We start from the raw sequence: 24,214 nt of genomic DNA, 5'->3' as shown, positions 1-24,214 counted from the left end.
GAACGACGTATCGAGGTAGGTTCGGGATCCGCAACAGGTACAGTAGGTTCGGGTTGAGTAATATGTGGTGGATCTGTACGTGGTCGACATGAGTAAACCTACAACGGACGAGGGAGAGTACTCGAGGCAAATGGAATTTCAGGAAAGGTGGTTAGACCAGAAAAGTTTGGAGTGTGCGGAGGAGGAGGAGATGAATGAAATGCAATATGTTCAAAAAAAACAACATGTCGTGAAATCCGAACACGACGAGAAACAAGATCAAAACATCGAAAACCCTTTTGAGTTTCCCCAAATCCCAAGTACATACATTTGACTGATTTTAGAGATAGTTTATTACGTTCACGTGAAGCCAGGTGAACATAACAGATACAACCAAAAACACGGAATGTGGAATATGCAGGAGGTAAGCCGGTGAGAACAAAGTAGGGAGATTTACTGTGCAAAACTTTGGTTAGCATCCAGTTAATCAAGTAGACTGAATGTAACATGGCTTCCGCTCAGAAGGAATGAGGAACACCCATAGCAGTCATTAGGGTATTGGCAGTTTCAATAATATGACGATTTTTCCGTTCAGCCACCCCGTTCTGTTGTGGAGTATCAGAACAGGTGGTCTGATGAATAATCCCATGACCTTGAAGAAATGTACGAAATTCGGTTGAGAGATATTCCCCCCCCCCCATGAGTCAGAGCGGAGAGTTTGAACTGCAGCCTGAAACTGAGTCTTCACCATAGAGTGAAATAACTTGAATTTTTCAAAAACCTGTGACTTCGATTGAAGAAAGTAAATCCAAGTGTACCGTGTAAAATCATCAATGAATATAACATAGTATCGTAATCCAGAGAGAGACATAATTGGTGAAGGACCCCAGACATCCGTATGCACAAGTTCAAACATAAAAGATGATTTTGTAATACTTAAAGAAAAGGGAATACACTTGCTTTTTGAAAGACAACAGGAAGAACAAGAATAATCCAAATCATTTTTATTAAGAGAAATATTCCATAACATGCCAGATGAAATTAACTGAAGTAACCGATCAGAATGAGGATGACCCAGGCGAAAGTGCCACAGTTTCCACAATTTATTTGCTGAAGTAATATCTGATGAAGATGGAGAAAAGAATCAACGAGCCGGAGTGACAGATGGATCAAAGTCCAGCACATACAGACGACCATGTTGCCTACCCTTCCCAAGTACCTTCCCCGTTGCCAGATCCTGCACAAACAACAGTTGGGAAGAAATATCACTAAGCAGTTATTGGATGTGAGTTAACCAACTGAAATTAAATTGGAGGAGAGGATAGGGACATGAAACACATCAGGAAGAGTGAATTGACGATGAGCAGAAGGAGAGAAAGTCAATGAACCAACGGACTGAATTGGTAGTCCAGTGCCATCCGCAGTAGAAATAGCCTGATTGCCGGTGTAGGGACGAATGTCATGAAGATGGGATACAACACCAGTCATATGATTTGAAGCACCCGAATCAAAGAACCATGTAGGAGATGGGGATATACCTGACATACCGGCCGCAGAAAGGGCCTGAACGATTTGTTGGAGCATCGCAGGAGTCAACGGAGATGAAATACCTTCAGCAGAAACAGTAGGTGGAGAACCACTAACAGACGGCTCGGAAGAAATAGTGGTAGTAGTAGCAGAAAGAGCATGACCACGGCTACGGCTACGACTACGACCACCACGGCCACGGCCTAAAGAAGATGCATAGGCACGTGTACGGCAGTCCTGAATACCATGACCAGTCCGTTGACAATAAGCGCACCATTCTTTGCATTGAGAGACAACATGACCCACCTTGTTGCAGCCGCGACAAGTCAAATGAGTGGAACCACATGTTGGTGTCATAGTAGACAGAGCAAGCACCATATCAGATGACCCCGGAGTTGAGGAAGGAAGAGAGAACCTTCAATTGTTGTTCCTCAGCCAATAAATCATTAATAACCGAATTCAATGAAGGGGGAGGGCTACGGTTCAAGAGAGTAGCTCGACAATGCTCAAATTCCGGACGCAGCTTCATAAGAAATTGTCGTACTTGCGCACTCTCGCGCATAGATTGGAATATCTTAAAGTCATGAGGAAATGTTGGATCCATCATAGCCATCTCTATCCAAATAGTGACAATTTTGGAGTAGAATGATTGAATACTGTCATCACCCTAAGTAAGGTTAATGAGATCCTGTTTCAGGCAGTATAACCGGGCCGCACTACTCTGTTGATAAATTGTTTGGAGGTGCTCCCACATTGCCTTAGCAGTGCGATGAGGTGTGAGGCCAATAGCAATAGACCGATCGACTGAATCGAGAATCCAGGTAATAATTTGTCCATTGTTCATGTCCCACTCAGCTAATTTTTCGACATCTGTGGAAGTGGGGATAGAAATAGATCTATCAATGAATCCCCACAACCCACGACCCTTGAGGAAGTTCTAGAAATGGATGGCCCATAGAGAATAGTTGGTACCATTAAAACTACAACGTGGGGCCTCTGTACGTGATGAGTTCTTGTCCATTGTTCTGAAGTAATTTAAAGTACTCAAAGAGTTGCAGCAGAAGGTGTAAGATGTACCGTGCAGCAGGAGATACCCAAGCAATTGTAGTTTCTGGATCTGGCAGAATAACACAGCAATAGCAACGGGTTTGAACAGAGATAGGATTCGGACAAGCAAATCTGGAACAGGATGGAACAACAGCAGCAGTAATAGGTTCGAACAACAACAGTATTTGGACAGCAAATCTGGAGCAGCAGCGGGTTCGAACAGTAGCAGGGTTCGGATGAGCAGATCTAGGACAGGAGGAGCAGATCTGAAGCAGAGGGATCGCCGGACGACACAGCAGGGGCAGCCGGATGACGCAGGGGCGGTCGGATGCACAGGAACAGTGACCGGACGCAGCAGGGATGACCGGACGACGCAGCAGGGACGGCCGGATGATGCAGGGCCATCGGATGCGCAGGGACAGTGACCGGATGCAGCAGGGTTGGCCGAACGATGCAGCAGGGGCGGCCGGATGATGCAGGAGGGGCGGCCGGACGATGCAAGGGCGGTCGGATGAGCAGGGGCAGTTGCCAGACGCAGCAGGGGTGGTGACCGGACGACGCAGGGACGGTTTCGGATCAGGGAGGCTCTGATACCATGAAAGCAAAGAGATGCAGAAGCTTTTCTGTGTATTTTAGACGACCCAATGGGGTTGAATATATAGATATTACAATCATCTATACAAGGAAAGAATAAACGCAGAATTCTCTACCTATAGAAACAAGATATACAAGGTATGGATATATAAGGTATGTGAGCTTTCTAATAGCTTGATTATCACAATACAACTTCATGGGAACCTCAACTATAAACCCAAGTTCACACATTAATGTCTTTAGCCAAATGAGTTCACATATTGCATGGGCTGTTGCCCTATATTCTACCTCAACACTTTGCTTCTTACTCTTCCAAGTAACTAGGTTCCATCTACAAAAATACAACATCCAGATGTGGATTGCCTATTAGACGGAGAACCAATTCAATTTGCATCAGAATATCTTAAAGATGGTCATTTTGCTTGTAAAGGATACCACAACCAAAAGTTCCCTTTAAATACCTAATGATACGAAGCACGACCTCCATATAAGGGACTTGGGGAGTCTGCATAAATTGACTAACCATGCTAACAAGATATGTAATATCAAGTCAAACAATCGTTCGATAAATCAAAATTTCCAATAAGTCAACAATATCTCCCTAAACAATCAATTAACTTTTTCTAATCCACACTTTTTTTATTTGTATACATGGGAGTTTCGGTGGGTTTGGCTCCTAGCAGACTTGTCTTATCCAATAAATCCATCACATATTTTCCTTGTGACAGGTTGATGCTACCTTAGACCTAGCCACCTCAATGCAAAAGAAATACCGACGACCCAAGTCCTTCATATAGAAATGTTGTTACACGAATTTCTTCAAGTTGTCAATTCCTTTACTATCATTGCCTATCACGATGATCTCTACAAAGACAACCAACACAATAGTGTCTATCTCACTATACGTTACAAAGACAGACAGAGTGGTTGTCCTGGCTACATTTCATCTCAAATTCGAACACCACCTTACTAAACTTGTCGAACCAAGCTCTTGGAAACTATTTCAGCTCATAAATTGATTTTTTAAGACTACATAGTGATGCAGGACATGAAATTTAAGTATGAGATGCAAGAATTCAGGCTTAGATCATACCAATTCAGAAACAGTTACACAAATTCCACATCCCACATGACAATCCAAATCATTCAATTAAAAGGGGAATCTATGCGGGTCCAGGCCGACACAGGCTAGGATTGGACCAATAAAATTATAAACTAAACAATGTCAAAGGGAAATAGAAATTAACCACACATGCATAAAAAACAGTCAATAATCCAAGGGATTCCCTAATTTCAATTCAAGGAACCCTAGGGTGAAAAAAAGGGGCAAATAAATTAGCGCTAATGCAAACTAAGGCTAGGGTTTGGGAAATATGAACGAAAAGAGGAAAACTAGAGGAAAACCTGACTCGGAGAAAGCTATTGCGTGCAAATGGTGACTCGGGGCTGACGCACGTGCGCAGGTGGGCTGGTCGCAAGTGTGATGGAAGTCCGCCTCCCTAAAGTGACACCTAGGCCTTGGTCGACGAGGGGAGACCTCCAATCCCTCCAAGTTTGACGACGATCTGACGTCAGGTTGAGGCGTAATGCTCCGCCAAAGTCTCAACCCTCCTACATGTCAAGATTTTGGAAACTGGCTGTAGGGGGGTGAATAGTTGCAAAAGCCAGAAAATTCAAAGCAACAATGATGATAGAAGATGAGAGATATGGATGGAAGAGGGTAGGGGCGGATGGGGATAGATGTGGCTTCACATCACGATAGTTAGCCCTTTAAAGAAAGGAGGGCTTCACACCCACTTTTGAATTCTTCCACAACTCACGAAGAGAGCAGAAAAATAAAGCAGGAATTTTTATTAAACTTGAATGAATGAAAAGAACTATAAGGGGCGCCTATTTATAGGGAAAACCCTATACCCCAAAAACTCGCACCACGTGCGCAACCTATTACTTGGCGATGAAGTAAACTAAAATAAAAACCAAACAAAGAAATCTAAAGCATTCATGATGTTCTAAATAATAACAATAAGCAAAACCTAAAATATGATATCAATCCGACGAGTGGGCCACGATCATGAGATCCCCTGATGGGTTTTTCTTGACTATTGGGCCCACATTTTTGAACCAAAACTTGTCTTCTAGCTAGGAAGCCCTCCCTAAACATCGTCATTGAGGCAGATTGATTGTGGGGTCCTCCTTCTGCGTACGTACGTGCGTAGGGGTGTTGGTGTGCGGGCGTGCGTGTGCACGATGTCCTCATCACATAGCTTATTTGACTTCTCATGAGCAACAGACTCATGTGGTTGCTTCATGCAAACTTCTTCAACCAGTCTCCATGAAGAAAAACACTCTTCACATCAAAATGATACAATGGTTAATCTAAATTTGCAAAAAATGGAAACAACCACATGTACCAAGTAAAGCTTTGTCATAGCACACAGGTGAGAAGGTCTTCAAATAGTCGACGCTAAGAGATTGAGAGTACCTAATGAGGACATCTAAGCACCAGTCAGAGTATACCAGAGGAGGAGGGCTCTCGTTTCTTTATGGCTAGGTGATGCTTACATGGGGCCCCGTGGGCCCAATTCGAGTGCTTGCCTGTTGAAGACTCCACGTGCATGATTATGCATCTTTGAAGGCTCCACACTGGGAAGATGCATGTGGGCTACCCACTTGGACCATTCTGACCACTGGATCATCGTCATTGGACATCTTAATCATGGGCTACAAAATAATTTAGTTCATTTAGTTGTTTATATGTTTTGTGATTTTTTTTGTTTATATTATATTTTCGTTAAGATTAGGGAGTTAGGAACAAATTTTATTTTATTGAGCGTTTTTATGTTAAACTTTTTATCTGAGAGCGTCTTTTTGTAAAAAGTCTTTTTTGAAACTATGTAAGGCTTGGATGTCCACACCCTCGCCCATTATTGCATATGAAATTAAAATTTTTTCTTTCTCTTTGCTTTGTGATGAAGTAAAACCTATTGTGATTGGAGTGATTTGGTGTGATGCCATGGAGTGACTCTAGGTTATCCTTCTCTCTCATTCTCTTCCATCAAAAGGTATTTCTTCATTTTCTCTCTTCCCTTTCTAGTTCTTTCTTCTTTTTTCTCCATCTGCAAACAATCCCAACTTCCACTTTTTTTTCCTTCTTCCAATCCATACACACACAACCTAACCTGTCCCAAACTCCCACCCCCCCCCCCCCCCAGTCGTATCCACCTGTTCGTACGGTCAGCCTTACCCTCTCTCTCATCATTTGATTCTCCTATTTAACCCTAATCTCTAAAAACCAATTTTTTACCCTAGTTTTCTAAAACCCTATTTCTCAAAACCTAACTTTCAAAACCCTAATTCTAATTTTCCCAAAATCCCCTAATTTCGCAAAAACCGAAAATTTTCCAAAATCCCAAAACCCTAGTTCTTGAACCCTTTAACAAACCAAGAGATTTCCTTTAAAATTAGATCAATTCTTATGCTAGATAGAAGTCCTACCTTCCATAGGTCCTCTCTAATAATGTTTTATAAGAAACCGACGGGTTGTGATTTAGTCTTGAATCTGAGCATAGTTAAATACTTGAAGTCATTAAGGTTATGATTGATTAGCATTATTTTGTACTTAAATTGTTCTAGTTAATCGGTTGATGATCTCATTGCATCATTCTAGGATAGGTCATCCGTCCGACATCAATACCCTTTGGCAACTAACTAGGCTTTTAAACGATCCACTGAGCCATTAGGATTGTATTTTACTGTATATATCCATCCACACCCAACTACTTTCTAATAGGTAATTCAGCCAATGTCCAAGTTTGATTATGATAGTGCAACCATCTCTTCTTCCAAACCTCTTTTCCACCCATCACAACTTAGAGCCTCTTGGAAAGAATGAGGAATAAACATAGACAACAAAGACACAAATTGTTGAAATGAATGAGATGAGCCACTAAACGAAACAAAGTTGAAAATAGGGTAGTGTGCAATGAATGGCTACCCTTACGAAGAGAAACAGGTAAATTACCTTCATTTGATGGTGTAGGCAAGGACTCAAAAGAATGATTATCTTTGGACGAATCAGGAGGATTGGTAGATATTACATTCGTATGTACTCTATCTCCACGTCTAGAACGTCCGACAAAAGCCGACTTGCACGTTGCACAAACATTTCCCCAACTCCAATCGTAATATCATGTATAATAGGAAAAGCAATCATGGAGCTTTCTTCAAACTGTAAAGACTTCCTTTCCTTAGAGAAATATGGAGTTTGTTAAAAGAATATGACATCAGTTGACACATAACGTCTTTGGAAACATGATTATAACATTTGTATACCCGTTGGGTACGGGAGTACCCAAGAAAAATTACACTTGATAGCCCTTGATTCAAACTTGTCATGAACATGATCAAGCCAATGCATGAAACACACACAACCGAACACCTTTGGAGGAATAGGGTAGGAAGGAATTTAAGGACACAAGATAAAAAGAGGTGGCTATTCATCTAGGACCAATGAAGGCATCCGATTTATTAGGTAGCATATAGTTAAGACTGCATCACTCAAAAATATTTTTGGAACCTTTATATTCAACAAGAACGCTTTAGCAACCTCAAGTAAATGATGCTTTGGTGAATAATACCATGAGATGAAAGATATGAGTTAAAGTCTTGAGATAAAATATTCTCTAGCATTATCTAAACGTAGAACACAAACTTTAGAATTGAATTGAATTTGTGCTTCCATATGAAATTCTTTATAATAATAAAAAAATATATATAATAAATAAACACTTTTGGCCAATCTTTCATCAAATATAGCCATGTCATATGAGAATAATCATCCAAAAAAATAACAAGGTACTTAAAAACATTTAAACCGATAAGATGAACTAGACCAAAAATCAGAATGTACTAAAAAAAGGCTTATCATTTCTCTTGTCCGCACAAGGAAGAAACGACACTCTATGGTACTTACTCAGCTCACAAACTTCAGACTCTAACCTAGACGCATGTGACAATGATGAAACTAGACTCTTCAAACTACTTAAGGAGGGATGACCAAGCTTGGAATGCCACTGATGTGGAGAGATATCTGTCCATAGTGTTGCTCCAGTTATTTTCACTATCAAGGTAATATGGTTCATTCGCTTCATTACCTCCGCCAATCATCCTCCCTGTTTTTATATCCTGAAATTCACAATAAGAATGATAAAATGTGACAAAACAATTTAAGAATTTGGTTAGCTTACTCACAGACAATAAACTCAAAGGAAATGCAAGGATGTAAAGTATTAATGACAACAAAAGCCATGGGGTAGGAAAACATTACCTAATCCAGACACGGGTTGAAGTACAATCTGCTGACATGACAGAAGAAATGAACGATGGCTATACTAACTGAGACAATACACTATGCTCACCAGTCATATGATTACAAGCTCTTGAGTTAACGACCCAAGGAGCACTATCAGACAATACAAGACAAACGATACTTGACTGCAAACGAGCACCTATGGATGACAATGCGTGAAGAATGATCCTTCAGAAGTTTGGCAGGTTCTTCTTTAGACAATCTAATTGTATCACCTATAGTATTGGGCTAAGAAATGGAAGAGATAGGCTTGGAGACATAATCCTCAGTACCATCATCGAAAGAACGAACTTGATTCGCCCAAGCAGGCTTACTAAGACCACGATAAGTGCAATACCGATTACTATGACCACAACCGCAGCTATTACAGAAATATGTACAATGGCCTCCCCAATTATTTCTACCTCCAAAGGACCTCTTGAATCTCTTCCACCAAACGACCACCGTGACTTTCCCTCTCCTCTACCAAATGTAGAAATAAATGCAGAACAATTTGATGAAGGTGAACTCTGTATAGTAACCACATGCCGAACATGAGCAAATGCCTTAGTGATGGATGGGATCTCACTGCCTCCAAGGACCTAAGCTAGGATGGACTCGAACTCAGGATGAAAACCATAGAGAAATTTAACAACACGGAATTCCTCTCCATCATCTCATAATTGGAAGACAATGGCTAGTATAAGTTTAGTTTTTCCCACATGCTTTGCAAGGCTGAATAATACTCTTTGAAGCTCTATCTCCTTGTTGAAGGGTGAAGATATTCTGTAGTAACTTGTAGATTCAAGTTAAATTCCTTTCACCTAAATACATCTCTCAGATTATCCCAGACTTCCTGTGTTGTATTTTGAGGCTCTATACCATTCTATAACAACACTCTAATTTGAGCATTCTCTACCACTCAATTTTCATATTCTATGAACTTTCTTTAGGTTTTGGAGAAGTAAAATATCAATTTCCTTTTTCTTGTAAGGAAAACCTCTACTAATGTGCCCATTGAAGTAATTTGCTCAACTGAGTTTAGTCGATATAATCTGAAAGTTCGACTCAGATGGAGACAAAATACTAATCTTGGCTTCATTTTTTTACATCCATTGATGTAGGCGAAATCAAACACACAAGGGAAGAACATTTAACTTTTAACTTACCCAATATGAATTTCAGAAAATCACGTATATTAATGAATGCAATCAGTTGATAGCACTACTTGATCCAAAAAAACTTCACACATACACTTGTTCTCTAATCCTTACCATATGCAACTTTCATACACACTTTAGATCTCATATCTAGCCGCACACGACCACACGTAAATCTGACTAGATATGCATGATGTCTCACTTTCGTCCATCACAATGGTGTTATAAGAAAGTGTGTCTCACATGCATTCACGATACAGGATTACAATTACATGAACCACCATATGGTGGTTGGAAGAGAATCTATGTAGACAGCCCTCCCTGGTTTTCAACAATGCTATTGGTAAGAAAAGCAAGAGTACCCATTATGCTCTAAACATATACGGGCTATAAAGCAGCCCATATCCAGCAATAAGAACTAAAACAATACAGGGTAAGTATGATTTAACTGATGCAGCTCATCATGGGCAAAAGCAAATAAGTCATTTCAAAGTTAAACAATTCAGACTGACACTATCGACATGGTTGAGTATCCATGTAGTAGATCAACATATTGTGGTTCTTAAGTTAGTATCAGTGACGTGACGTCTTATCGTTCTATATGAGTATGTATTGAGGACCATCTAATACAAGCTGAGGTTGAAGGCCATACTGAAGATGCAAGATAAAAGCATGCAAACATGAAGGACAACATCTGGGGAAGAATATTTTTGTTGAATCCAAAAATTGACTTACAAGGTTGTTAGTTCTATCATTCCCCCAATGTAAGGAGGGATCTCTCCAGTAAGATTACAATTCCTCAACACCCTGCAACATAGAATCAAATGTTTGCCCTTACAACAGCGGCGAACAGGAAAGATTATCATAATTATATAAAACATGGAAAAGAAAAACCTTCAACTCACAATATCCGCATTTTTAACATTTTACTCAGATCCGGAAAAGCCGATTCTGGTCCATTTAAGTCGCTAATAAGTCTGCATGCAAAGAGTTAACAGTGACTAGTTGAGGTCCTTCCAAATCATTTCTAGTGAACAACACAGAAGGGGAATTATAGGGTCCTGCTCATCTGCAAACTTATGGTTTGCTAACATGCAGGGTTCCATATGTGGAAGCCCTTGGTTTGGTAATCTAAACCATTCAACTGATGGTCCTCAACATGGGTGGGGTGTTACTGAGAGATCTCTTAGATTGGTAGACCCTGACCCTTCAATATTTGGTCCTTGTAATGTTGATGAGGACCATTGCTGCATTCTCTCTTAACAATCTATGCTTAGGCCACTGTGATCATGTCCAGGGCATTCACCATCCTCTGGAATCTTCCAATCTCAATCATTTCCGGGGCATTCCCCATGTACAGTGAGGTCCGTCATATCAACAGTCTGGATTATCAAAGCATGGGCTCCATATATATGGAATTAAGCCTTGATACCGAATTTAGTGAGCTCCTTGCCTTCCTTGAAGATTCACATTGCCAAAGTTACACTTTTCTCCACTCAATCACAAATTTCTATCTTAAATTTTAAATATTTAAATTTAAAATAAATAAATAAAAGGATCAAAATTTGTAATTAAGATGGGAAAAATGCCATTCCGCCTATATGAATCTGATGTGGAGGGCACAGGGCCTGCCAAAGTTGGGATTGAGGCTTAATTCTGATTTTGCAAAATTCCCGTAGTTTAGGTCTAATTCCTCAACATGGAATCACAAAGACTACCATTGACATAAAACCAGTACAAGAAGACAAAAGGCTGTACTGTACTCACAAGGTGATCATTCTTTCCAGACGAGAAATGCCAGAAGGAATTGGTCCTTCTAAACCGCATGATTGCAGATCCCTATCATTGGAGAGATTTAAGTGGAGTGAAAAAGGAACCCAGATACTCTACTTTGAAGAGATCCAAAGGTTATGAAGATCTGAATACTTACAATCTTTCAAGTTGTGTCCAGTTCTGAATAAAATCAGGTATCTTTCCAGTAAAGCGGTTATCGCTTATCCTACTGCATTGTTCCCCAAGGCAAGACAAAAGGAAACAAAATTATTTGCTCAAATGGTTGTTGAATTTTGTTTGAGTAGAAGGACAAAATCTAAAAAACTATTACAAATCCTTCAAGTTTGTGAGCTTTGCAAGCGTCTCTGGCAACTCCCCTGTGAACTGGTTTGAGGGAACTATACTGCAATTACATAAACAGTGCACCGAGCGATCAAAATACACTGAAATGCGAAAGAAAGACAATGATTCAAAAAGAATCCAGAAGCAAAAATGTATCATACAACCGAATTACAGACATTTTCATTCAGGTCAGAATTCTTTGTTTCAGTTGGATCCATCTTTTTAGTATACAGATCATTCGTTTGGTGGGCCCCACCATGGTGCGCATCGGGCTGGAAAATCTCCTCAACTTAACAATTCCCCCCATCTGAAACTGTGTACTTACTTCAATTGCATGTGGAGGATTGACTATATTTTCTTACTATCAATTTTCATGCGAATTGTTGGATGGCTACAATGTTGTCAAAATCCTATGATTTACGATTCACAGTTTACGATTTGAGTCAAATCTTAAGAAAAACAATTTAAATCCCACCTTTGAATCCCTTTTTATATGAATCCTATGATTTTATGATTCGAATCCCACGATTTATGATTCAAATCTCAATTTACGATTCAAATTACACTTGTTTTGCTCTATTTTAAGCTTCACTGGGCTTTCATTTTGTGTTTTTAAATTGGTGGGGATTTTAAGAATCATTTAGAAAGAAAAAAAAAAAAAAAAAAAACTTTAAAAAAGATAGTTTAGAAAAGGTAAATTATTTTATTTTGTTCTTTATAAGAGATTAAATGACATATATTCTCTTCACTATTAAATCGTAGAGCTTTTTTTAATGGCATCTTATTTCTTAACTGGTTGAAACACCAAATTGATGCATGACTTATCTGGAATGTTTTATGAACGGTTATGATCGTGTTGACTTTTATGTATTGTAGAATGATGATTAGAAATCAAAATTTCTTTTTTTTGTTGGTCTGCAGAATCAAATGCCACTTAAGATAAGAAACATTTAATTTTCAAGTAATATTGTGTCATGATAGTGTTAAAGTTTTTAATTTTTTCTGATTTATTTATATTTTTCATTTTTTTAAGAAAATCATTAAAAAATCTTACAATTTGCGATTTGATATGATTCAACCCCTATTACGATTTGCGATACGATAACGATTTTGACAACATTGGATGGTTAAGATATCTGTTGGTGGAGTCCTGTGAGCATCTTCATCTAAAGAGGGACCACCAAACAGTCCCCACATGGCTGAAAGGTGGATGCCACCATACAGAATGCTGACTGGATTGATAAGTACATGCTTCTTCAGAAGCGAAATAAAAGAGAAAGAAAGGAAGGAAGAAAGTTCTTACAATCTCTCTAGGTTGGCCAGATTCCCGAGCTCTGGAGGAAGACCTCCGGAAAACTGATTGGCATCGAGGACCCTGTAATTCAATTGCCCCATAAAATCCAAGGTTCAAAACATGGGAATATTGGGCATTTATCACGAGAACTTCATCCAAAAATATGACATAGACATTTGTATAGCAATGTGGACAAGCTATTGAAATATATCACTTTTTATCTTCCATACATTCCCATACAAACAACAATAACAGAACATACGGTTCGATCATTCATCACCAGGAAATTTTAACAGAATTCAGTATCACAGCATCATAGACAATTTCAAAATGTATTGTATCAGAAATGTACTGGGATGGATACATACATTCGAACGAAATTTTGAACTTTGTTGAAAGGTCCACAGAAACAGACCCAAATGAAATTACGCTGAATTTCAGGGTATCGAAGAAAGGTCGAGACTTACAGACTTGTGAGAGCTGTAAGGTTTCCGAATTCCTTTGGGATTGGCCCCGATAAGCGGTTTCCAAGAACAGAGCTGCAGTAACATATGCCAACCTCAGTTAATGTTAGAAAACCAACCTTTTGATTTGCTATTATTAACTGTGAATGTGAAGGATAACAGAGCTAACACAGCTGCAGTAAAATCCACCCTCCGTTAATTTTAGAAAACTAAGCTTATGATTTGCTAAACTTAACAGCCAAGGTGGGAAGCTTACATGGTCTGCAATGATCGCATTGTGGCCCATTGTGTAGGGATTGTACCGTTGAGGTAGTTGCGGGTAAGATCGCTGTGGATGAGAGAGAAAGAAGTACGAAAAAGCTTTTTTCATTAGAGGCGTAGGCGTAAGCGAGAGTAAGGTTAATGAATTAATGCTGGGAGAATCTAACGTGAGCGGAGGCGTAAGCGAGAGTAATTCTTACATATCCTTGAGGTAGGGAAGCCTGGCCAGTGCTGGTGGGAGCACTCCTGAGAGATTCTGACGTTTGAGGCCTCTGCAAGGAAGAAAAGGAGCCCTTTCTGTTTCATTCAAATTGAGAAAAGACGCCTCGTCCTGTAGTCTGCGGACTACTGAAGTGAATTCGTAATTCTCTAGTTCGGCCACGGGGATAAATGATCGGAACCGTCCCATAGCTACCTCCCACTACAAGTACTAGTGCTGAAAGTTGGGCTGGGCTGGGCTGGGCTGGTGCTCAACCCTAGCCCAACCCAAAGTTCTTATTCCTTAACCCTAATCCATCCTTAGGTTGAGAATTCTCAACCCAAGCTACCCCAGCCGAGTTGATTGGGTGGATACATGCTAATATTTTTATTATTATATTAGTCTATCATATTTCAATACACTTTTTATTTTTTTGTACTTAAGATTTTATTAATTTTATATATATATATATATCATAAATAATTTTGCTTTTTTTCTAAACTCATAAGTTAAAATATAAGACAACTAATCTTTTAAAAGTTATGTGGCGCACCATGCAATCTATTTGGGAGAAAGAAATCCAACATATCTAGATAGCTTGAGTCAATAAAAATGACTGGGACAAATGAGACCCAAAGGCAATAGAATTCCATATACCACTAACACAAACGATCCATATTCAATTATTATCTATAGAGGGACCGTTTGGCCGGGTGGATTGGAAGGGATTGAATGGTATGAGGGTGGATGGTATGGATTTCTAAGTAATGATGGTGTTGTCAGTGGATTGTCTGGAGATCCATGGGATTGCTATATACCTGGATTGCTGTATCCAGCCTGTTCGGCACCGGCCAATCTTGAGATTAAACCTTTCCATCCCTTCCAATCCCTCGGACCAAACACGTCCTAGGCAAATTTGAACGGATTAAGGTGAATTACATGGGATTTAAAGGTAATCATGGTGTTGTCAGTAAATTGTCTTAAGAGCCATGGGATTGGGATAAGATCACCGACTTTGTTTGGCACGCCAGGCCAATCCTGGGATTTAACTTCCAATCCCTTCCAATACCATCCAATCCCTTCCAATCTGACTGGCCAAACGAGCCCTAAGTAACTTATATATTCATATATTCATCAGATTGGATCAAGTAATCCAAGAACTCAACCTGGGCCCAACTCAAGTATTATAAGGTTGGTGATTGTATAGCTCAGTACCTAAACCGAACCCCATTACATCGTATTTAAGCCCAACCCAATGTCAGATCGGTCGTGGGTCAGTCCGGTTGAACCCATATCTGGAAAGTATCCGTTGTCCAAAATGATCCTATCCATTCTATCTATGGACGGATAAAATCAACAGTTTATGTGCAAGTCCATTTGAACCATATTAACATAAAAAGATGACCATCGGTGGCCAATCCGTGGAGAGAATACAAATGTGTATGTACACGTGTGAGTGGCTCTGTGAATCTCCATGGGAGATTATTAGGATCCACCTCGACAGTGAGGCCCATCTTGTAAACGGTTTGGATCACCGAACTTGACCAGATCCAATGGTTAAAATAATATTCTATAAAACAATGTAAAAATATATAAATAAATAAATAAAATCAAGAAGCGTACATGCCGACGATGTGGCAGACGGTGGTGCAGTTGCATGAGACGGTGTTGTTATTTTCCTTGTTCGTACCAGGTTGGACCCAACTCGATCCTCCGCTGCAAGGGTCGACGCTGAAATCCCAATCTGTTTTCACCAAAGCTCCTCCTATTTCTCTTAAAGCCTCCACTAATCACATTTTTCACATGAAAACACAAGTTAGTAGCAAGAAGGCTCTTAAACGAAGGTCATCAGTGCTTCCACATCGTAGTTCAAAAATAAAAGGCGATGGCATTAATTATTTTTATTAAAAATATTTATGGTAAAGATAAAGGTGAATAATAGCCAAATTGAATCAAATGAGCAGACATGCTTTGTTGGCTACGGAGGCCTCGGAGAGGATTGGAGTTTGAATTTCACTGTCGGCTTTTAAGCTTTATCTACTCATAGGCAAGTGAGCCAGAGCCAACTCAAAGAGTCTTGTCCAGTTAAGATCAGATCATGGTCATATGTTGGTTTTTAAGGCATGTTTGGATACCATATATATATAACTTATGTAAGTTGATAAGTTACTTTTCTTATTTAAATAAGTTAGTTTGGTTATTCAACTTAAATAAATAGCTTTTTAGAAAAAAATTGTTTATTTTCATCAGTTATTTTTTATTGCTTTCAACTTTCAAAAATAATTTATTTTCTTCAATTTTAGTAGTAACAAAGTAACTTAAGAAATTAGTAAAAGGAATTTGCTCTGTGGCCATGAACACTTTCTAAGTCTATAAGATTCGAAAACTATCCCATGAGCCCATAAATGATCTAGTGGGCCCCATATGATGATTGCCCGTATCGAAGTGGCCCCACATGATAGATGATCCACATCAAACGTCCACCCTTAATGACGAATGACCCACATCTAAGGCGAGCACTAGATGATGGGCAACCCACATTGAAGATAGGGCCCACATGATATGCAATTAATAATGGTGGGCCCCACATGATGGATGATCCATATCAAAGTGGGCCTCGCATGATGGACAATCCACATCAAAAGTCAACCTAACCATGAGTGGCCCATATCCAAGGCGGGCCCCGCGTGATGGACAACCCACATCAGAGGTGGGCCCACATGATGGATGGTCCACATCAAAGGGGGAACAGATTTGCTACTCCCCCTGCCACCAACTAATGGCTGGTGATCGGTGCCCTGTGGGCTCCACCATGATGTATGTGTTTCATCTATGACGTCCATCTATTTTTATAGATAATTTTATAGTATTAGACCAAAAATGAGATATATCCCAATCTCAAGTGGACCACATTACAGGAAACAGTGTTCAATGAATGTAGACCATTAAAAACTTTTTGGGGGCCATAAAAGTTTTGGATCAAGCTAATCTTTGTTTTTTCCCTTCATCTGGGTCTGTATGAATAAACCAGCATATTGGATGTCAAATTAACAGTATAGTGGGCCTTAAGAGGATTTTAATGGTGGATATACAATCACTATTATTTTCATGTGGTGTGGTCCAGTTGAGATTTATATCCTTCTAATGTTTGGGATAAAGCCTTAAAATGATCTTTACAAATGGATGAAACACATACATCATGGTGGGGCTCATAGAGAACCGAATACCAGCCATGAGGCTGGTGGCAAGGGGAGTAGCCAATCCGTTTCCGTTCAAAGGAGATCAAAGTTACATGGCCCAACATTATCCAAAAAATGAATTATAACCAAAGATCATCTAGACCACACCAAAAATAGTAGTGGAGATAATGATTTTCATCGTTAAAAGATTTGTAGGGCCCACCATAACATTTATTTTCCATCCAATCTGTTCATAAGGTCAAAAGACCTGAATGAAGAGGAAAAATAAATTTCATATTAATCCAAGACTTCCGTGACCCCAGAAAGGGTTTCAATGGTAGGCGTTCAATCCCTCGCTGCCTTTTTGAAGTGTGGTCAACTTGATAGTTAGATCTATCTTATTTTTCCTCTCAAGTCTTAATACGATCTCGCCAAATGGATGGACGATTTGGATATAACACATACCTCATGATCAGACCCACAGAACTTGCTGATATCAATGCAACATCTATATAACTGGTGTGAGGTACACTTAGAGCTGGGCACAAACTGACCCGATCCGGTTGATCCAAATTGATCCAAACCAAACCGAAGGCCTAGATTGATGCAGATTGAGTATGATTGGTCAAATTTGACTGTTCATTGGATCAAGTTCGAATCGTGGTCAATCAGGACCGATCTGAACTGAATGGATCCGATCCGACTGATCCAATCCGATCCGAATCTATTATTTTTTAAATATTTTTACACTAAGTATATATAGTTTTTAACTTTTTAATATAATAAAATGATCTATAAAAATAGATGGACGGCATGGATGAAATAAATATATCATGCTGGGGTCCGCAGAGCACTGACCACTAAGCATGACTGGTAGTAGTGGGAATAGTCAATCCGTCTTCTTAGTCATTTCAACCAGCGCATCAAGCACCCTTATGAATCTTCTGACTTAGAAATTGGATTGCCTTACTCAGTATGCTTTTATCGTACTGGGTAAACTATGTTGGGCCAACTATGAATTCATGTTGTTTATCCACACCGTCCATCGGCTTTTTTATCTCATTTTAGCAGTTGATACAAAAATTAAAACATATCCAAAGCTCAAGTAGGCCATGTCAGAGGAAACATTGGGAATAATGATTTCCACCGTTGAAACCTTCCTAGGGCACACAGTGACGTTTATTTGTCATATGACGTGTTCATAATATCAAAAGGATATGGATAAAGGGAAAACACAAATATCAGCTTGATCCAAAACTTTTGTCACCCCAAAGAATTTTTCAATGGTAGATATTCAATTCACACTGTTTCCTGTGGTGTGGCCCATTTGAGCTTTGTATATAATTGATTTTTAGTACATTAAATTAAAATTAAATTATAAAATGTATGAAAGGAGTGGATAAAATAAATACATCATGGTGGGACCCACATAATTTACTATATACACTTATGGCACTAGTTACTTGGTACGCTGCACCCAACCTGACTTCGGACTTCTGAGTCTATAGACCTGAGAAGACGGATGGGCAAGTATACCATGTTGTCTATGCACTAGCTGGTGCATTGATGTTAGCAAGTTTTGTCAGTCCCATGAGGTATGTGTTATGTCCAAACCGTCCATCCATTTGGTGGGCTCGTCTTAAGGCTCGAGTCGAAAAATAAGACAAATCTAAAGATCAAGTGGACCACACTGCAAAAATCAGTGGGGGGTTGAACGTATACCATTGAAACTCTTTAAGGGGTCATAGAAGTTTCGGATCAATATGAAATTTGTTTTTCCTCTTCATTTATGTAGTTGTGACCTAATTAACGGATTGGATGGAAAATAAACGTTATGGTGGGCCCTATGAATTTTTTAATGGTAAAATTCATATTCTTTTAAATATATTTTTATTTTTTTTTTAAAATAAAAAGTTGGAGGCAAGAGAGCTACACTAGGCAGGAACAATTTCACATGAAATCATTAAGCCTCTCTAGCCTCATAACTCCATTTAGTCAATTCGATGTAGAGAAAACTGCTCCAAGTTTAAACTTACTTGCAATTTTAAGAGATCTCGTTCCGACCAAGTCTAGAGAGCGAAATATCCCCAAATGATGGGAAAGGGATTTGAATCTCATTTCACTTTTCGATTGCAAAATCTCACCCATTGACGGCTTGGATCTCACGGTAAAGCTTTAAATCCCGTCATCTCTCCAATCTTTATTGGTTCAAATCGTTGTAATGCATGTGTTCCTTTATGGATTTTGAGCAAAAATGTGACGATATCTACTATTAAAAACCCTGGATTTGGGGCTAAAAAGCTTCAATTCCTAAATTTATACTCTAGATTCATGTCCTATGAGATTTTTTTTTCCAATTTTGACTAAAATAGAAGACTTGATTCGACTCGTATCCAATCCGATCTGACTTGGTTTCCCTAATTGAGTCGGACTCGAATCGGATCAAGCTAGCACTTGATTGATCGAATTGAGTCGGACGACTTAAACTCGGTGCCAGATCGGATCTAGTTCACATCAGGCCATAGAAATTTAAGACCGAGTGGAGTTGGATCCAATCAGATTCAACTTGACTTGATGCCCAGCTCCAGGTACACTAGCCAATTCACTTCCCTTTTTGGTCAGTCAATCCGCAGGTATACGTCGCTTTCACATCCACTGATCAGACGGCTAGGATCACTCAAGCCAAAAAGGGAAAGTCATGTCGTGAGAGCTAAATCATCCAGCCACGCGTACTGTGGAGAGAGGGAGAGGGCTCTACCATTTTCCACCTTATCATCTCCAACAGTATTAGATCATTTAATGAAAATCATGTCAAGCACACAGACTTAGAAAATTTCAAAGATATTTAATAGGAGAAATGATCCAATGCTCCGAGAGAGCAGTAAGTTATAGTGCTCATTATTTCCTGTGGTCATTTAAACAGTACCATCAATTGATCTGGTCCATCCATTAAATCTAAACCACAATTCATGGATGACCCAGCGAAAAGCACAGCGACCACGAATTTTAGCCGTCTAGTCTATCATGTAAAATGAACGATCTAGATGTTTTATAGAAAAATAGTTTCAATCAACAAATTGATACTCCCATTTCGTGGGACCTGTCATGGATTTCATAAAGTTGGAAAGAATCTATTCGATTAGGCAGCCTAACCATTTAATTTATTGCTTGGAAAACGGATGGCTGCAAGAAAACAAGACCCAACTGTTGGGTGGATTAGATGATCCAATGGATTGTAATCTTCCATTGTCCACATTTTTATCCAAGCCATCGATCTGACGGCCTCAATCATGGATAGTTAGTCAACTCTAACCATCCATTTGTGGGCAGGCAAATATACCGTTAAGAAGAAATGCACCAACGAGCCACAATCAGGAAAGACTACAGATCCAACGGCTAGGAACTTCCAATTCAAGATGTTAGGGGCACGATACATCCATGGTAGGGCCGTCGGATCAGTGGCTTGGATAAATCAAGCAAAAGCCGCGCGTGTATGAACTCCTATTTCCTGCAAAAGCCTTTGGCATGAAGCTGCTGCGTTGGGATGCTGGGTGGGGCCATTGTGATGTTTGTGAGAAATCCGTCCCGTCCATCCGTTTTTGCGAGCTCATTTCAGGGCATCAGGCAAAAAATGGGGTGGATCCAAAACTCAAGTGGGCCACACGAGAGGAAAAATTGGGGAAAGAAATTCCTACCGTTAAAGCTTTCCTGAGCTCCACCTTAATGTTTATATGCCATCCAAGCCTTTTACAAGTTCATTACTATTGGGATGAAGTGAAAATATAAAAAACTTAACATTATACAAAACTTTTATGGCTATACGAATGTTTCAATGGTGGTCATTGAATTCTCACTATTTCCTCTGGTTTGGCCCAATTGAGTTTTGGATACACCTAATATTTAGTCAATCTCCTAAAATGAGCTCAAAAAATGAATGGACGGGGTGGATTTCCTCATAACATGAAATTTCTCTTTTCTGGAAGAGCTTTTTTATTTTTATTTTGGTATAAAAATGCTCCTCCGCTCTAAAGCACCATAAGTTAGAGCGCTCCTATGCAACTTCATTTGGACAATCCATTCGATTGATCTGAACTGTCCATTTAACTTGCAAAAATCATGTGGATGCCTATAAAGGTAATCAGATCAACGGCTTGGATAAAACAACCACAGCCCCACAAGTACAAACTAGGAGAGCAATAGTTCACCCTCCAAAGAAAAATTAAACTAACATCATAAGTTACTTATGGGTTGCCTGTGCCTATAAATGTGATTTAATTTGTAAATGATTTATAGAAATGAATCATTTACCATCTATTCTGTTTGACTTTAAGTTATAAATGATTTACCAGTTAATAATTATCTATGTTTGAATAACATGTAAATCGTTTAAATCTTATAAATCACTTACACCTTATTCTATTTAGCTTGAAGTTATAAATAATTTACAAGTAAATGATTGTTTGTGTTTCAATAACTTATAAATAATTTAAATCCCATAAATATGGAGCAAAGCTTTCCTGATATAGCTATTAAGCTGAAAATAAAGAGTCTGTAAATGAAATATGAACTTTTTATCAGTAAATGAGATGGGTAAATGTTGTAAATCATTTACAGCTTATTAAGAGTGTAAATGATGAGATAATAATCAATGAATCGAAGTTACCTTCATCTTGAGGAAGAACAGCCGCTGTGGACTGAAATGGGCCAAAGCAATTGAATGGAAGAACCAAGATAAGGAGATAGCATCCAAACGATAACATCTTCTTCCGCTACCAAAGAAATTCGATGAAATGATAAAATACAAAAATAGGGAAGAAATCAAATGATTTTAATGCTGGAACGAATCCTGAGGAAGCTGAAACGGTAACGGAATAGATATTCTTCTCTAAGTAAGCGTATCTGAGGAGAAGGAAAAGTAAATAAATAAATAGCGGAGTGAATAACAGAAACAGATGGTCTGCGATTTAAACATGGTTTCTTTGACCTGTAGGATTTGGGTCGACGGAGACCGGCACACCTTTGGGAAGAACCGTTCTTCAAACGGGGGTGGCAGGTGAAAGTAGGTCCACGCCGTCCATGTAAATGGGCCATGTCCATATACGGCCTATTGGATTACTCCAAAATTGCCACGTGGTAGAAGATCATTTGCATCATCCGCTGCGGTGGATTGTCAACTGTACGGGCCGTTCACCATTTTCGGTTGTGACATTTGTGGACCCGGATTCCGTAGTGACCCCTCCACTACCAGCTCCGTATTGGTCAAAGTTCTGTGAGCCCCACCATGATGTATGTGTTTTATCCATGCTGTCCATCCATTTTTTAAGGTCATTTTAGGGTATTAGCTCAAAAATGAGGTAGATCCAAAGCTCAAGTGGACCACACCGCAGGAAAGAGTGGCAATTAAATGCCTACGGTTGAAAATTTATTGTGGGTGACAGAAGTTTTGTATCAAGCTGATTTTTATATTTTCCATTCATCCAGGTTCATGTGACTGCATGAACAGGTTGAATGGCAAATAAACATCTTGGTGGGCTCTAGGATGGTTTCAACGGTGGGGCATCACTGTCCCCACTGCTTCCTGTGGTGTGGTCTACTTGAGCTTTGGATCTCCTGGTGGGGCCCACAGAGCTTTCCCAGTGCTTGGTACTGGAGGGGTTACCACCTAATCCAGAGTTCCCATTCGTCCGTTTTTGTCATCAGGTAATTTGAGTCCCAGCCCAATTTAATTTTCTTAACATAGTAAAGCTTGATCCAAACCATTGATACGAAGATTACAAAGGTGTTAGACCCAGATTCTCAAGGATGGGAGTTGGGTTAACCCGGGTCAAGTTCGTTCGAGTGAATATAATCATGCCAGCTACTCCTGGTTAGTCGAGTTCGGGTTGAGCCCAACCCCAGCTGCAGCTATAATTTTCAACGGTGGGCCATCCATGGATTGGGACCCAATTGATGGAAATATATATTTGGTGCTCTGCCGACCTCATCTATCAAGCGTGGGCCAAGCCTACATTAAAAAATCCAATGGATGGAGCAGTGAATCATTACCAAATTTCCCACTTAGAACTATAAAAATGGGGATGTCTACCCAATCTTAGCCAAAAGGCAAAGAAAGGCCATCGTCATCTACGCCGTGTTCTAATTAATTAGGTTCAGCTATATATATCATAATCTCTTGTTCTATTCTATTAAGGGCAAGACCTTCAATTAAATCATAAGTCATCAAGGAGACATTTGAATCTTAAGTTACTTAAGCTATTTGTGCCTCAAGTAGTTTATCTTGGTTACTTAATCACTTCAGCTTAATAAGTAGAAACTAAGATAAGTTAATTGAGGCATAAATAGCTTAAGTAGCTTATGATCCAAACGCCCGTATAGTCTTTTCTACCTTCCTCCATTTAAATATGAGTAGTTTATTTCAACTAATTAGTTTGAACCGAAATGTCTCACAGGCAACTAAGTTATAAATGAAAAAATCATACTAGTAGTACATGGGGCCCACCGTGGTGATTTGTACGGCATCTAACCTGTACAGTAGCTTCTCACCATGAAAATTTATGATCCAAATGCCCTGAAAGTCTTTTCTACCTACCTCCATTTAAATATGAGTGGTTTATTTCAACTAATTAGTTTGAACCGGAATGTCTCACAGGCAACTAAGTTATAAATGAGAAAATCTTACTAAGTAGTACATGGGGCCCACTGTGGTGTTTTGTACGGCATCTAACCTGTACAGTAGCTTCTCACCATGAAAATGGAACACCACCAAAATGAGATTGATCCAACTATCAGGTGGGCTATCATGTGAATTTGTTGGTTGTCCATTATTTCATGTGCGTGGTTAACCTAGTGATTGGATTGGCCTAATTTTAAAGACATCCCATGAGAATTCCATTCTCCTGTTGGGACAACTTTGCTGGACTGGTTGGATTCCATGCGCGCACAAAGGTGAGCCTTATTAATTGCAGGTATGCTCATCTACAAATTAGTTGTGGGTGAGACCTCATAATGACACGGGGGCGGCAATGGGTCAGGTGGGTGAACTAGCCAA

The 24,214-nt window shown here is 39.5% G+C and overlaps 2 protein-coding genes across 2 annotated transcripts in view; both read right to left on the bottom strand.

Annotated features, from left to right (window-relative positions):
* LOC131246947 (uncharacterized) overlaps window positions 1-22,393 on the bottom strand; it is a 168,106-nt gene extending 145,713 nt beyond the window's left edge. The window contains exons 1-12 of the mRNA XM_058247407.1: window positions 22,151-22,393; window positions 21,830-22,065; window positions 15,611-15,773; window positions 13,989-14,060; window positions 13,784-13,855; window positions 13,531-13,602; window positions 13,073-13,144; window positions 11,759-11,830; window positions 11,585-11,656; window positions 11,422-11,493; window positions 10,560-10,631; window positions 10,390-10,461 (exon numbers count right to left, since the gene is read on the bottom strand). Coding sequence (XP_058103390.1) covers window positions 10,390-10,461; window positions 10,560-10,631; window positions 11,422-11,493; window positions 11,585-11,656; window positions 11,759-11,830; window positions 13,073-13,144; window positions 13,531-13,602; window positions 13,784-13,855; window positions 13,989-14,060; window positions 15,611-15,773; window positions 21,830-21,926 — 908 coding nt within the window. The 5' untranslated portion in view covers window positions 21,927-22,065; window positions 22,151-22,393. The remainder of the gene's footprint in view (window positions 1-10,389; window positions 10,462-10,559; window positions 10,632-11,421; window positions 11,494-11,584; window positions 11,657-11,758; window positions 11,831-13,072; window positions 13,145-13,530; window positions 13,603-13,783; window positions 13,856-13,988; window positions 14,061-15,610; window positions 15,774-21,829; window positions 22,066-22,150) is intronic.
* On the bottom strand, window positions 960-2,756 carry LOC131245480 (uncharacterized). Its single transcript, XM_058244972.1, has 2 exons — window positions 1,518-2,756; window positions 960-1,216 (listed from the first exon to the last, which is right to left on the bottom strand). Exons 1-2 carry the CDS (start codon window positions 1,882-1,884, stop codon window positions 1,182-1,184), a joined length of 402 nt encoding a protein of 133 aa, XP_058100955.1. The 5' UTR covers window positions 1,885-2,756; the 3' UTR covers window positions 960-1,181.
* Window positions 22,394-24,214: the final 1,821 nt, after the last annotated feature.

The sequence above is a fragment of the Magnolia sinica genome, chromosome 5 (assembly GCF_029962835.1).
Source record: "Magnolia sinica isolate HGM2019 chromosome 5, MsV1, whole genome shotgun sequence".
Classification (NCBI taxonomy): domain Eukaryota; kingdom Viridiplantae; phylum Streptophyta; class Magnoliopsida; order Magnoliales; family Magnoliaceae; genus Magnolia; species Magnolia sinica.
The sequence above is the reverse complement of the archived record's forward strand: the minus strand, read 5'-3'. Positions and strand labels throughout refer to the sequence as shown.